This window comes from Bos indicus x Bos taurus, chromosome 18 (assembly GCF_003369695.1).
Source record: "Bos indicus x Bos taurus breed Angus x Brahman F1 hybrid chromosome 18, Bos_hybrid_MaternalHap_v2.0, whole genome shotgun sequence".
In the NCBI taxonomy this organism is placed as follows: Eukaryota; Metazoa; Chordata; class Mammalia; order Artiodactyla; family Bovidae; genus Bos; species Bos indicus x Bos taurus.
This window is the reverse complement of record NC_040093.1, coordinates 60,558,446-60,572,255: the sequence shown is the minus strand read 5'-3', so window position 1 is coordinate 60,572,255 and position 13,810 is coordinate 60,558,446. Positions and strand designations below refer to the sequence as shown.

Below are 13,810 nucleotides of genomic sequence, written 5' to 3'. Positions count from 1 at the left end.
ACAGGTGGTGCTCTGGCATAACATGCACATACTCCCACACAGTTACTTTCCTAGATCTGTGTATGTCACTGAACGCACTTCTCAGAATATTAAGTGAACTGCAGAGCTCCAGACCAAAGACTTCATCAGTCTTCACAGAGAGACCCAAAGCTTCCCGGACTTCAGATTGAAAAAAAAAGAAAGAAAAGAAAGACAAAACTTTTAGTCCCTTTATAAACTCTGATATGCTCTGAAAAGGCAAGTCAAGTAGGAAAATTTTTCTTCGCAGGAAATTTTTTTTTTAATGCCTAAACGAGACGTGAGAACAGGGGCCACCTTATGCGGCAGCCAGCAGAGGCACTCAAACTTTCCGTCAGCAGGATCCCAGCCAAGCTGCTCAGCGCGCTTTTATAAAGCTGGCCCCAGGCATCTCAGGGCAAGATGTGGCTGTGACGTCTACTCTGCCCTTAGTCCTCCAGAGGCACTGGCACAGTGGCTGTCAGACTCGCCCCACAGCCATGGCAAAGAACGGACTTGTAATTTACATCCTGGTTATCACCTTGCTCCTGGATCAGACCAGCTGCCACGCATCCAAGTTCAAAGCCAGGAAGCACAGCAAACGCCGAGTGAAAGGTAACGGGGTGCCTCCATCCAGCAGAACTCTAGGCTTGCTCAGGGTGGGGAGGAGGTGGACGACGTTCATTTCCAGACTCCCCCCGGAGACCATCTCTGCTGGCGGTTACCATGGCTTCATGCGGATCTGGCATTTTCAGGGGACAGAGTGACCTCTTAATTCTCTGGGACTGTTTGACATTTAAGGAATCATATGGTAGGATTCTGGTTTCGTACAATAAAAAAGGCTCTTGCAAAAAGACTTTCTGTATTGTATATCCTCCATCAGGTGAGCTTAGGCAAGAAAATGTTCATTAGAGTGTGACAACCTGGATACAACGTCTGCTATTTAGAATGAGGGATCAAGTAGAACAAATCGATTAACAGAGTATACTGTTTCACTCATAGATATTGTACAGCTGTTCAAATTCATCTGTAAGATAACTATAACCTTATTCAATGTGTAGTAGAGGATAGAGCTATTGGTAATGTGACTTTCGTTTCATCAATAGATATATTTTCATATCCCTGGGAATATAAGGACAGTCTATATTATATGTTTAAGCTTCTTCATGTCATAGAGAAGTTTTAAGTCTTTCACTTAAAAATATTTCAACACACAAGTCATACAGCATTTGAACATATGTTAATGCAAAACAATCTCCAAGCAATTCCAGTTTGGGGTGGCTTGAATTGGATTGAAACAGTCAAAGTGTCAGTCGCTCAGTTGTGTCCAACGCTTTATGACCCCATGGACTGTAGCCCACCAGGTTCCTCTGTCCTTGGGATTCTCCACGCAAGAGTACTGGAGTGGCTTGCCATTCCCTTCTCCAGGAGATCTTCCTGTCTCAGGGATCGAACCAGGGTCTCCTGCTTTGCAGGCAGATTCTTTACCACTGAGCCGCCAGGGAAGCCCTGAATTGGTTTAAGAGAGCTAAAAAGTCTTGCAAGGAACAAAGATAATGGCAATGTACACGCAACGCACTGAACCTAAGTCAAAACTAAATCATCGAGGAAGGCGTGGTGTGATGTGCATCTCATTCTGAGTTCTTTTCATACAGGAGATTTCAAGGTGAATACTGGCACTATTTCCTCATCAATTTCACTTCATCAAGAACAACACACAAACAGTAATACCAGCAAAGTTGAAGTCTGGATTTAACACAACACGAATGGCTGGCTGGTGAGAAGGGAGCTTCTCTTGCTGGTCACGTTGTTAAGATTATGAAGGGCCCTGCTTTAGGTCTGATGTAAGGTTCCTTTTTGTTTCTTTGATAATTCTTTATAACACTGTGCTGGCCTCTGCCACACATCACCATGAATCAGCCAGGTATACACGTCCCCTCCCTTCTCAACTCCCCTCCCATGGCCCACCCCAGCCTGTCCCTCTTAAATGCAATTTTTTTTCCCTAAAGAAATACTACACTTCTCTGTTACCTCCTTTAAAGAGAGATTAAAATATCTCTCATGAGCGATGAAGCATTTTGTGGAAGACGAAGGCAGGGAAAGGAAGGGGAGAGATGTGGCATTTCTGCTGGGTGATGAGGCATGTTTTGTCGCCAGCCTCTCTTTGCCACGAAGAAGGTGTGGTCAGCTGGTGATCACCTAGCAGGGGTGTGGGGAGGGGTGTGAATATGTGAATGTGTGTGTGTGTTCTCTGTGGGTGTTTCTGAAATAACTGCAGTTCAGGGCATCATGTTCTATCCTCCAAGGCACACACACACAAGTGCACACACACGCTTTTGTTTGCTTTTTAACCGACTGGGTCCAATCCTAGACATCATCCTTCCAAAGCAGTTTGGCTCATTTTTTGCTGTGAGACCCAAGAAAGTAGATTCTACAATACGCAAAGCCATTAGCCTAAACCTGTTAAACAGTTCTTTTAAACTGCCTGGAAATAATACCAAATCTTATGAAAGCAAAAGCAAAAGTCATTTTTTTCTCTCTCAATTCTTTCCATAGAATTAACCATGATTAACTGCTAAGAGATAATATTCCCAGAGTTTTCTTTAATGCCCAATTAAAAATTGATTTGTTGTTGTTTAGTTGCTAAGTCATGTCTGACTCTTTGTGACCCCATGGACTGTAGCCCCACCAGGCTCCTCTGTCCATGGGATTTTCCTAGCAAGAATACTGGAGTGGGTTGCCATTTCCTTTTTCAGGGGATCTTCTCAACCCAGGAGTCAAACCCAAGTCTCCCACTTGGCAGGTGGATTCTTTACTACTCTGACACCCGGGAAGCCCTACTTTTAACAAAATAAGTGTTGGCTGTCTAAAGTACTTGGCAGACAAATTAGCTGATTTTATCTGTTAACTCTTGGATAACCTCACATATAAGGCATTCCTCAGTCCTTTTAAAAGCTGCCTAACATTCCATGTGTGGATGGGTTATGGCTTATTTAATCTGTTCTTTCTTGGTGAAGCTCTATGTTAATCAAATCTATCTCTTTTTGATCCAATGCCTCAGTGAATTGCTTTGTACATAGATATTGATCCCAATGCTAGAATATCGTGATGATACTTCTCTAGAAGTAAAATGTTAAGTTAGTTACACCATCTGTCTTTCAAAACGGTAGCATGAACTTGTGTTCTCAACTTCAGTATACGAGAGCACCTACTGAGTTTCTCTTGTGGCTCAAAAGTTAAAGAATCGGCCTGCAATGCAGGACAGGAGACCCAGGTTCAATCCCTGGGTCAGAAGGAACCCCTGGAGAAGGAAACGGCAAATCATCTCAGTATTCCTGCCTGGAAAATCCCATGGACAGAGGAAACTGGTGGGCTACAGCCCAGGGAGTCTCAGAGTCAGACACGACTGAGTGCCTAACATGCACACACACCTTGACAACCTGACCTATCGTCAGTTTAAGCTGTGCCAGCCTAACAAAACCCCAGAAGACTTTAAATTTGCATCTCTTTGCTTATTAATGAGGTTGAGATATTTTTTCATGTATTTACTGGTCATTTTTTCCAGCAATTATTTTTGCATTCTTATCCAGTACCTATTTTTGGAGAACAACAATAATAAAATGAAAGGGAGCCTTTAAAAAACTCAAAATGGTAATTGAGCGATTTAGCTCCAAAAACAAGTTTCCCCTGCTATTCACTTCACGGGCCTCAACAAATTAGGTTGAGCAATGCAAGTTATGTTGTAGTAATGACTTAAATATAATCTCTATTTAGTGATATAGTTGTTCCCTGTATTCATTTTGACAAAACACAACCACATTTCTCACAAAGGACAGAAGCAGACTCCAAGCCACCTGGATAACAATTTCCATAATGGTCTCCCAGGAGCCTAATATTAATTCATGTGCCTTCATGTTAATTACAATGTTTACAGCTCCCCTGTGGAGGCCAGTTACTTAAATAGTGTGGAGTTGGAAGCTGGGAGGAACTGGGGTGACATCTGTATGGCTCACAACTTGTAACCTGGAAGAAAACTTAGCAGTCTTTGCAAGTCCGGCCTCCAACAGCCACTGGCTTTGCATAGTGAATGCACCCCTATATTTATTCTGGGTTGAATGGCCCTGTTGAGGAAACCCTTGTTATTGTGCTTCTCAGCTGAGCTATCGGAGAAGGCAAGGGCACCCCACTCCAGTACTCTTGCCTTGAAAATCCATGGACAGAGGAGCCTGGTAGGCTGCAGTCCATGGGGTCGCTAAGAGTCGGGCACGACTGAGCGGCTTCACTTTCACTTTTCACTTTCATGCATTGGAGAAGGAAATGGCAACCCACTCCAGCGTTCTTGCCTGGAGAATCCCAGGGACAGGGGAGCCTGGTGGGCTGCTGTCTCTGGCGTCGCACAGAGTCGGACACGACTGAAGCGACTTAGCAGCAGCAGCAGCAGCAGCAGCTGAGCTACTGGATGCCTTGAGAATGGATGTCCGTGCCTGGATACCCCAGGAGGCATTTCCCAACCTGAATGTGGAAACACCTGACTTGCAAAGCACATGTTTAAGGGGGAAATGAGTCAGCCATGTTTGGATACTGGCCTGTCCTGAAAACACCCAAGACAGAACACAGATTCTCCATGTGGTACCCCTGCAAAGAGGCAGCTGGGAACAGCCATATCAAGCTTTAAGCGTCTTAGCTGCTTGAGGCTACATAGTAGGGACCAAGCAGGTAAAGGTCGTCACTGTGCAGAAACAGATGGAAGGGGTGGAAAGAGAACAGATTTGAAGACAGCAAGATTCGAATCCAACTCTGCACCTTACAGCTGGGTGGTCTTCGACAGGTTCATTCAGTTTTCTGTGCCTCTCTTTTTTTCTGAAGTGATATTGTCTATTTCATAGTAACATTGAAAGAATTCAGCTCCTGGCACACAGTGTATGGTGGCTTTAATATTCTTAAATGTGTATTAAGATTTATTTATTATCATTCCTGCTTTTGAAGAGCTCACAAGTTGTCAGTTTCTAAGACACTGCCCAGCAGGTCTGGATTTTTGATTCGTCAAAGTTACTAATTTCCTATTCCTTATTTATACCCAAGGAGAGCCATGGGGACATCCAAGACTAAATAAATTGCTAGTCCTTAATACAGAAGCATTTTCATAGGGCTGTTTATCACTGCCTTTCCATACTTCTCCCTGCTAAGAGCCATTACACCTGGAGCATCAGTTGAGTAGGGGTATTGAGGCCAGGGGACCTGGAGACCCAATTAAGTCTGAGTATGAGTTCTACCATTTACTTGCCAATTATGCTTATTGAGTTCATTCTCACTCTTCAGTGGGAATCTCATTTTCCTCCATTCCTAACTATCTTTGAAGAGTAAGTGAAAATAACATGAAAGTATTTTGTATGCCACCATTTATTCACTCAATAAACGTTATGAGATTGATTATGTGCCAAGCATCACGTGAAACATCAGGAATACCATGGACAACCAGAGAGATAAAATTAAGTAAAGAAACATGATTATAGACTGGAGAAAGTGTGTGGAAGAAAAACAAAGTTTCAAGGAAAGAGACCAGCCAGAGAGATGTAGAGAGGATGATCAGAAAGTCTTCTCAGAAGAGGAGATGTTTAAGCTTGATAAGACGATGGATAAGGGAGTTCCCTGGCAGTCCAGTGGTTAACATTCCACGCTTCCAATGCAGAGCGTGAGAGTTTGATCCTTGGTTGGGGAACTAAGATCCCACATGCTGTGGGGCCAAAACAAAATAAAACTGAAGTCTTAAGAAAAAGAAAAAGGACAAGACCTGGGCCAAGAGTGTCCCAGGCAGAAAGATCACACTCGAAGGGTCCTGTGATGTTCTAGAGTGCATCGAAAATCAACCAGTCTAAAGTCTAGTGATGGGCAGGGAGTCACACGGGATAGGGCTGGAGAGATAGACAGGCGCCCCACCTCACAGAAGAAACTCCCAGTATTATTACCCCAACCAAACCCTTACAAATCTTCCTGAACAACTTGCGTTCATTCATTGTTTTTCATGTACTCTGGGCTCAGTTTCATCAAAATCACCCTCGGCTTATGTTCTGTATCCCTAAACTTTATCTTATTTTGTTTTATTTGTACTTTATTTTAATCATATGTTGTTTTATTCATCCTATCCCACCCCACTCTAAAAAATCCTCAGAGAAGGATGGAGACCTGAAGACTCAAGTGGAAAAGCTCTGGAGAGAAGTCAATGCCCTGAAGGAAATGCAAGCCCTGCAGACAGGTGAGACTCGTCTTATCTCAACAAGATAGGAAAAGAAATTGTGATTAGCCGGCAATTCAAACCACATTGAGAGTGCATGTCATTCTAGGTGACATTTAAAAAAAGAGAGAGAGAGAGACATTGACAAGGCAGAGATGAGTCCAGGACAAAGGATTCAAAAGCTGGGAGGATGAATGTTTTGGGAAATCAGCTTGATTTTCCACTTCCTTCGCCTCTCAATGAGTGGAATAAAAATCAAACCAAAAACCAAATCAAATGTATTATTGCATTTCAATAATACATTTTGGAAGACCATCCTTTTTTTTTTTTTTTTTTTGCTGTGCTGTGCGACATGCGAGATACCTGATCTTAGTTTCCTGACCTAGGATGGAACTCTTTCCCCCTGCTTTGGGAGCACAGAGTCTTAACCACTGGACCACCAGGGAAGCCCTCATAATTCTTTATTAGGCAATGGAACACAATTGAAGCAAGTATTAACTAGACAAAATAACCAGCATTTCTTAGCTGTTTACTAAGATGTTTAGGTCCCCAGGCAGCTCAGTGGTAAAGAATTCGCCTGCCAATGCAGGAGACCTGAGTTTGATCCCTGGGTCAGGAAGACCCCCTGGAGGAGGAAATGGCGACCTACTCCAGTATTCTTGCCTGGGAGATCCCATGGACAGAGAAGCCTGGAGGACTACAGTCCATGGGGCCACAAGAGTCGGACATGACTTAGCAACTAAACAATGACAACAAAATAACCCACTGAGAGCTCAGCTGAGGTGGAACTAAACCCAGGGTCACAGGACTCAGCTCTGGCCACACTGAGTGGGTCAGATGCTCTGGAGAAGAGCTTGCAAGCAGGGGGCAGCAGTGAGTGTTCCTAATGGTAACCCACTCCAGTGTTCTTGCCTGGAGAATTCCAGGGATGGGGGAGCCTGGTGGGCTGCCATCTATGGGGTCGCACAGAGTAGGACACGACTGAAGCAACTTAGCAGCAGCAGCAGCAGCAGAGCTCCCAGCAGCCTATGAAGCTCCTAGGGCGAGGAAATGAGAGTCACGCTGGGCAGACTCTGGAACACCCCTGGCTTGCAATGTTCACATCCTCAGGGAGGAATACTGTCATAGCAACTCCAAAGGCAGAGCTTTGAGGGTCCCAGAAGAGAGCTGCCCAATTACAAGAGTTAATGCCTTTAAGGAATACCAAAGTTACAGCTTTTTCATCAGCTATTTATGGCCCCCAGGGCTCCCCAGGGGGCTCAGTGGTAAAGAATCCACCTACAGTGCAGGAGACATGGAAGACATGGGTTCGGTCCCTGGGTCAGGAAGATTCCCTGGAGAAGGAAATAGCAACTCACTCCAGTCTTCTTGCCTAGGAAATGCCATGGACAAAGGATTCTGGAGGGCTGCAGTCCATGGGGTGACCAAAGAGTCAGACACACCTGAGCGATTGAGCTCGGCACACTGATAGCTCCCAGGCCAGCTGTATGCTACCAGTCTTGAGCCATTTTTACCATAAGCAATATTGCCTAGTTACACTGCTGGCAGGTCCCTTTATCAAGTTTCCTGGGGAACAGAATCAGGAAGTTAAAGGAAGGTCAAATGAGTTTTCAGAAGAGGAAAGAGCTTGGTTAACCCTTCAGCCATAGTTGGGGGCTATAATAATACTTTATAAACATCAACACAGTTCAGTCACTCAGTCGTGTCCGACTCTTTGCGACCCCGTGGACTGCAGCACACCAGGTTTCCCTATCCATCACCATCTCCCAGAGCTTACTCAAACTCATATCCATCATGAACACATTAATCCTTCAATAATTTATGAGACAGATGCTGCTATAATTCTTCTCAGTTTACAGATGAGGAAACTGAGGCACAGGGAAATTAAGGCTGACACAGATAATAAATATCAGAACGGACACCTAAGCTGAGGCAGTACAGCCCTGAAGCCTGATTCTCCAATGCTATGCCTTAAAACTATCTTTATATTTGGCTTATATCCTGGATAAGATAAACAATATTTAGCTTATTGTTATCTGCTGTGGGCTCAGTTATCTGCTGTAATCTTACGTGCAATGTAAGTCACCTTTTTATATGCTAACAACTCTTTTAAGCTTCATTATATTGTGAGCTCAGTTGCTTCAGTCGTGTCTGACTCTGTGACCCTATGGACTGTAGCCCACCAGGCTCCTCTATCCATTGGATTCTCCAGGCAAGAATACTTGACTGGGTAGCTATTTCCTTCTCCAGGGGATCTTCGGGATACAGGAATCGAAAGCATGTCTCCTGCATTGGCCGGCAGATTCTTTACCACTGAGCCACAGGGAAGCCCCAGGCTTCACTACCCTGATATGTAAGGACAGGTGTAATAAGAATCCCACATCATGGGACAGTTGTGATTATGCTATGGGTTCATTTATGTAAAATGCTGGGCACAGTGTCTGCCTCTGTGCACAGGGTCTTCATTACACGCTGACTCACCATTATCTCCATGCATCGTCCTTTCCACCACTGTCTGCTGCTACTGGCCAGGGCCAGTTCTAGATTCGGAGAAGGCAATGGCACCCCACTCCAGTACTCTTGCCTGGAAAATCCCATGGACGGAGGAGCCTGGTGGGCTGCAGTCCATGGGGACGCAAAAAGTCAGACACAACTGAGTGTATTCACTTTCACTTTTCCCTTTCATGCACTGGAGAAGGAAATGGCAACCCATTCCGGTATTCTTGCCTGGAGAATCCCGGGGACGACGGAGCCTGGTGGGCTGCCACAGAGTCGGACATGACTGAAGCGACTTAGCAGCAGCAGCAGTTCTAGATTATTATACTCCCACAGCATGTTAACATGTCAAATCTCACATCTTTACAGTCTGTCTCCGAGGCACAAAATTTCACAAGAAGTGCTACCTTGCCGCAGAAGGCTTGAAGCACTTCCACGAAGCCAATGAAGACTGTATTTCCAAGGGCGGGACCCTGGTTGTCCCCAGAAGCGCGGATGAAATCAACGCCCTCCGAGACTATGGTAAAAGGAGCCTGCCGGGGGTCAATGACTTTTGGCTGGGCATCAATGACATGGTCGCAGAAGGCAAGTTTGTCGACATCAATGGGCTTGCCATCTCCTTCCTCAACTGGGACCAGGCACAGCCTAACGGTGGCAAGCGGGAAAATTGTGCCCTCTTCTCCCAGTCAGCTCAGGGCAAGTGGAGTGACGAGGCCTGTCACAGCAGCAAGAGGTACATATGTGAGTTCACCATCCCTCAATAGTCCCTTCTCAGGTACACCTTCCCAGAAAGACCGGTCATGATTTACAGGCTGATGGTTCTCAAGAATGGTTCAAAATCGTCATAGGGGAGGCGATGTCCCTAGGAAAATGAGAGGCAGCCAAGCTTGCTACCACACTGTATTGTGATTTTTGCCCTCCACGGGGATTGGGGGATCGGAAAATAATCATTCCGTCATGTACACACTGCTCAAGCAGCTTCTGCAAAAATGGGCTATTAGACCTTTCTCATTCCTGGTCCCTCTTCCTTGTATAGACCAGGTGTGTATTAAAAAGACAATGGCCAGAAAAGCAAGCTGTAGGCTACCTGGAAGATCTTCTGTTAAAGGTTTCGTATGTATCTGAGTGATGAGGTGCTACATAATCCAAAACCTTTTCAGTCTGATGCTCGGTCTGCTCCCCCCTAGTGACAGCATCTTATTAGCCGTCACCCTTTCCTTGAGTCGCAGCATCCCCTGGTGGGACATGTAACTGCTCTGTCACATGGATACATAGAAGTCTCAGATAAGCTCTGGTTTAACTCTGTTTTCTTCAAACCCACCCAACTCCTGCCCCCGCCCCCAGTGATATATATACATGGTTGTTTTTTTTTTTTTTTTTAAGTTCCCAGTAAAGATCTGAAAGGAAATGTTAAGGCAGCATAATATTTGGTCAGTTTCCACCCTAGTATGACATTACAGTTTCCAACCTGAATAGGTAAACCGAAGGCAGAACAGAGTAGCAGACTGTATAGAAAAAGAGAAACTTTTTAAAGTCTCCTTTTCCCCTGCTTTAGTTTTATGAAATCAACAGCGGATATTATACATCTTAGTTTCCTTTTTTAAAATATATTTTACACAGATATATATTTTAACAATCATATATTTAAGTCTATTAGGAGAAAAATCTATATTTAGATTGAAAGTTGGAAGGTGGATTTAAAAAACCTTTTTTGAGTTACATGTACATCTATACTTTTATTCTGCCAAGTGCTGCTCCCCCTAAATTGTTTAGATTGTGTAATGTAATGCCATTGCTTAATAAGAAATTATGAAGTTAAGACTTGGAGAAAATGGGTTTTTTAGAAGCAAACAATTCTAGGTACATTCTGTTCTTCAAATAAACATCCTTTTTTTTCCCTTTAAATGTTGAATATGTTTTGGGAACAAAATCCTTCTTTATAAACTTAATCATGTATGCTTGGAATTAAGTTTTAGTTCTTCACACTGCACAATAATAATAAAGCCTGAATTCTGATCAATGTGGGGTTATATGGGTCTTGTCTGGAGTTATTCAAACTATGTTGGTTTATATCAGACTTGAAGAAATTGGGGGATAAATGCACTAGATTTGATCAAACTGGTGATTTAGATGTGCTGTAAGGATAGTTTTACTTGAGAATAAAGAAGTAAAGTGGAGACGGAGGAAGAGAACTTTTTAAAAGTTGTACCTGACCCTGATCAATTTCCTCTTCCAACGCAACCACAGTCTCCGCGTGGGAATCTTATCAAATTGCAGATCCCATAGGTCTGGGCTGAGGTCCCAGATTCCTCACTTCTAAAAGCATCTAGTGGAAGCCAACAGGGCTGGACCACACACCACAGTCTGAGAGCAAGGGTCTGAACCTGTAACTATTGCCCAGAGACAGTCTCTGCTGATTCAGGTCTGTTCCCCTTTAACTCAAGTCAAGGGTAGGACCTACAGTTAATCTGTGTGAAGAACAATACTGAGAGAAATTTTTCTACCCATCACAGATGCTTCCAGCCATATCATTACATGATCTACAAAATAAAAGTCCATTAGTTAAAGGAAACAGTAATTGATACTCAACTTAGTGATCTGAAGGAAAATGTATCTCAAGGCTCAAAGGCATAAGTTGAATAGAAGTTCTTACGCTAAAAATAAAGATACAATGTCTTTCCTGCTCTCTGATTACAGAGAACTTTTATATTCTCACCAACTTAAGTACATGTAACAGATAAAGAAGCCCACTAATTTTAGCTATTTAAGTTATTAATTTAATCTGATGTCAGAGATTCAAAGGACACCTACTAACTATAAAGCACCATGGTACATAATACGTAAGGACAGAAAGGAAGTAAGTGATGGTATCTATACTAGCTCACAGGAGGAGAGCAGGACTTGTCTCTGGAGTCCAGGAAAAAAATATTAGTAGCTCTAATTATATATGAAAATTGTGAATGTACAGATTATTACTATCTAGTTTAACCTAAACTGAAACCCACAAAATGGGCACTGATTTAAACAGATTCTCACAAAGAAACAGCACATTGAACATGCACTAATAGTAAGAGAAAATGTGCCCACATTCAAACAAGCAGAGCTAACACGTCTACTGATTCAGAGAGGCATGCATATTGCAGGCAAACCCATTCAGAATCTTTCCCAGTGATTGCCAATGCCACTGGGAGTCATGAAACGCTTTTTGCTATTTTATTTTTGCTAGAAACATTAAACAGAAACAAAGAGAATTTAGGCTTTCTTCCCTTCCAGTTGGATGCAATGTGCAGAATGAAGCCAAACATAGATAAGCCGTGATGAGAAATGACAGGGTGGAGAGGGAAAACAGGGAAGGGGAGAGACAGAGAGAGGAAACGAATGTGTGTTTTCACAAAATGCTGAGTTTATCATTCTTAAAGCCCTGGTTTTTATTTCTGCAAATTCTCTGAGCTACTGTACAATCCCCTTCCTTTTGCATCTGAGCTAGCTGGAGTTGGCATACTGACCAGGATAGCCTAGGTTATGACTTTGCAGAGCTTACATCTAGAGAGGCAAACAGTGAACAAGCAAAGAAAAAAACAAGATCAGCTCAGAAAATATGACAAAATGTCAAAGGACTGACATGACCATGCGGCATAACAAATGACACAATTAAAATGACACAGGAAGGAAATCAAACAAGGAGATGAAAGATGGAGTGACGAGAGGGAGTACTGCCAGATAGAACAGACAACTTTTGTAATACACTCCCCCGCCTGTTGAAAGAGGATGGAAAAGAAAGCGATCCATCAATCTTCAGGGCAAAAGTCCAAGAGAGACCCCAAGAACATTGACTAACCCCAAATCACCCAGCAAGCTGGGGACAGAGCAGGGGCTGGAATTCAATTTCCTGTCTCCCAATGCCAGCCCAGGTCAAGGTCAGTTAAGGTCAAGGGACTTGGAGTCTGAAGACCTAGACTCCACACTCACTACATGTGTGATTTCAGGTAAGAATAAACGTTTGGGTCCTCACTTCCTCCTCTCTCAACAGAAATGATAGATCATCCATAGAAATCTGAAAATATAATTGCCGAGCAAGCAAGCACTCTGGATATCACATCTTTAAGAAAATGAAGAGCTTTGTTCCATTAAATAACCAAAACATCTCACGAAAGAAAAATCTGTAGAGTAGGGGGAAAAAAATTAGAAATTATCCTTTATCTTGGTCTTTTTCATTCATTTATCTAGTTAATAGTTATTCAGCACATGTATCCAGCAGTATCTTTTTACCACCTTCCATGCAAGGCACAGGTTACATCATTAGGCAATGTTATATCCTGCTTTATTTTACTTATAACCATTTTCCTAGCTTTTCCATAATGCACTTTTATGGTTCCATAATATTCCAATGTTAATTGAGCACATAAATGAATGAACGAAGGCTCAGTCGCTAAGTCATGTTTGACTCTTAGCAACCTCATGGACTGTAGCCCACCAGCCTCCTCTGTCCATGGGATTCTCCAGGCAAGAAGACTTAAGTGGGTTGCCATTTCCTCCTCCAGGAATCAAACCCACATCTCTGGCCATCTCCTGCAGTGGTAGGCGGATTCTTTACCATTTCGCCATTTATGAGTGGAATTTCACTTAAACTTCTAAATATAAATGTTTAGTCTTTATGTAAATAAATAGAAATTTTGCTTTTCATTTTTATTCTGTAAATAATGCTCTAATGAATATTTTTTGGTGATATTTTTTCTCTTTGACTGTAGATTTTTCTCCCTTGTTAAGATAGATTTCCAGGCAGTCCAGTGGTTAAGACTCCACTTTTCCACTCCAGGGGCAAGGGTTCCATCCTTGCCAGGGAACTAAAATCTCCGCATGCAGTGCTGAGCAGCCAAAAACAAAATAAAAATAAACCTAAGCAAAGAAAGACAGATTTCCAGAAGTGGAATTGTTAAATCAAAGGATAGGAATAATCTTAGCCACTTTGGATCATGGTGTGAAATTGCTTTCCGAAAGGACTGTGCAAACTGAAGAGGCAGCATGCCCTGTAACACCACCAAATTTGGAGTCAGCTCGTCCTGGGTTTGAATACCAGCATGCATG

General features: G+C 43.1%; 1 protein-coding gene across 1 annotated transcript; it reads left to right on the top strand.

Moving 5' to 3' along the window:
- The first annotated feature begins 412 nt into the window (after positions 1 to 412).
- On the top strand, positions 413 to 10,746 carry CLEC3A (C-type lectin domain family 3 member A). Its single transcript, XM_027514524.1, has 3 exons — positions 413 to 612; positions 6,167 to 6,250; positions 9,095 to 10,746. The coding sequence occupies exons 1-3, from the start codon at positions 498 to 500 to the stop codon at positions 9,487 to 9,489; spliced, it is 594 nt and encodes a 197-aa protein (XP_027370325.1). The 5' UTR covers positions 413 to 497; the 3' UTR covers positions 9,490 to 10,746.
- Positions 10,747 to 13,810: the final 3,064 nt, after the last annotated feature.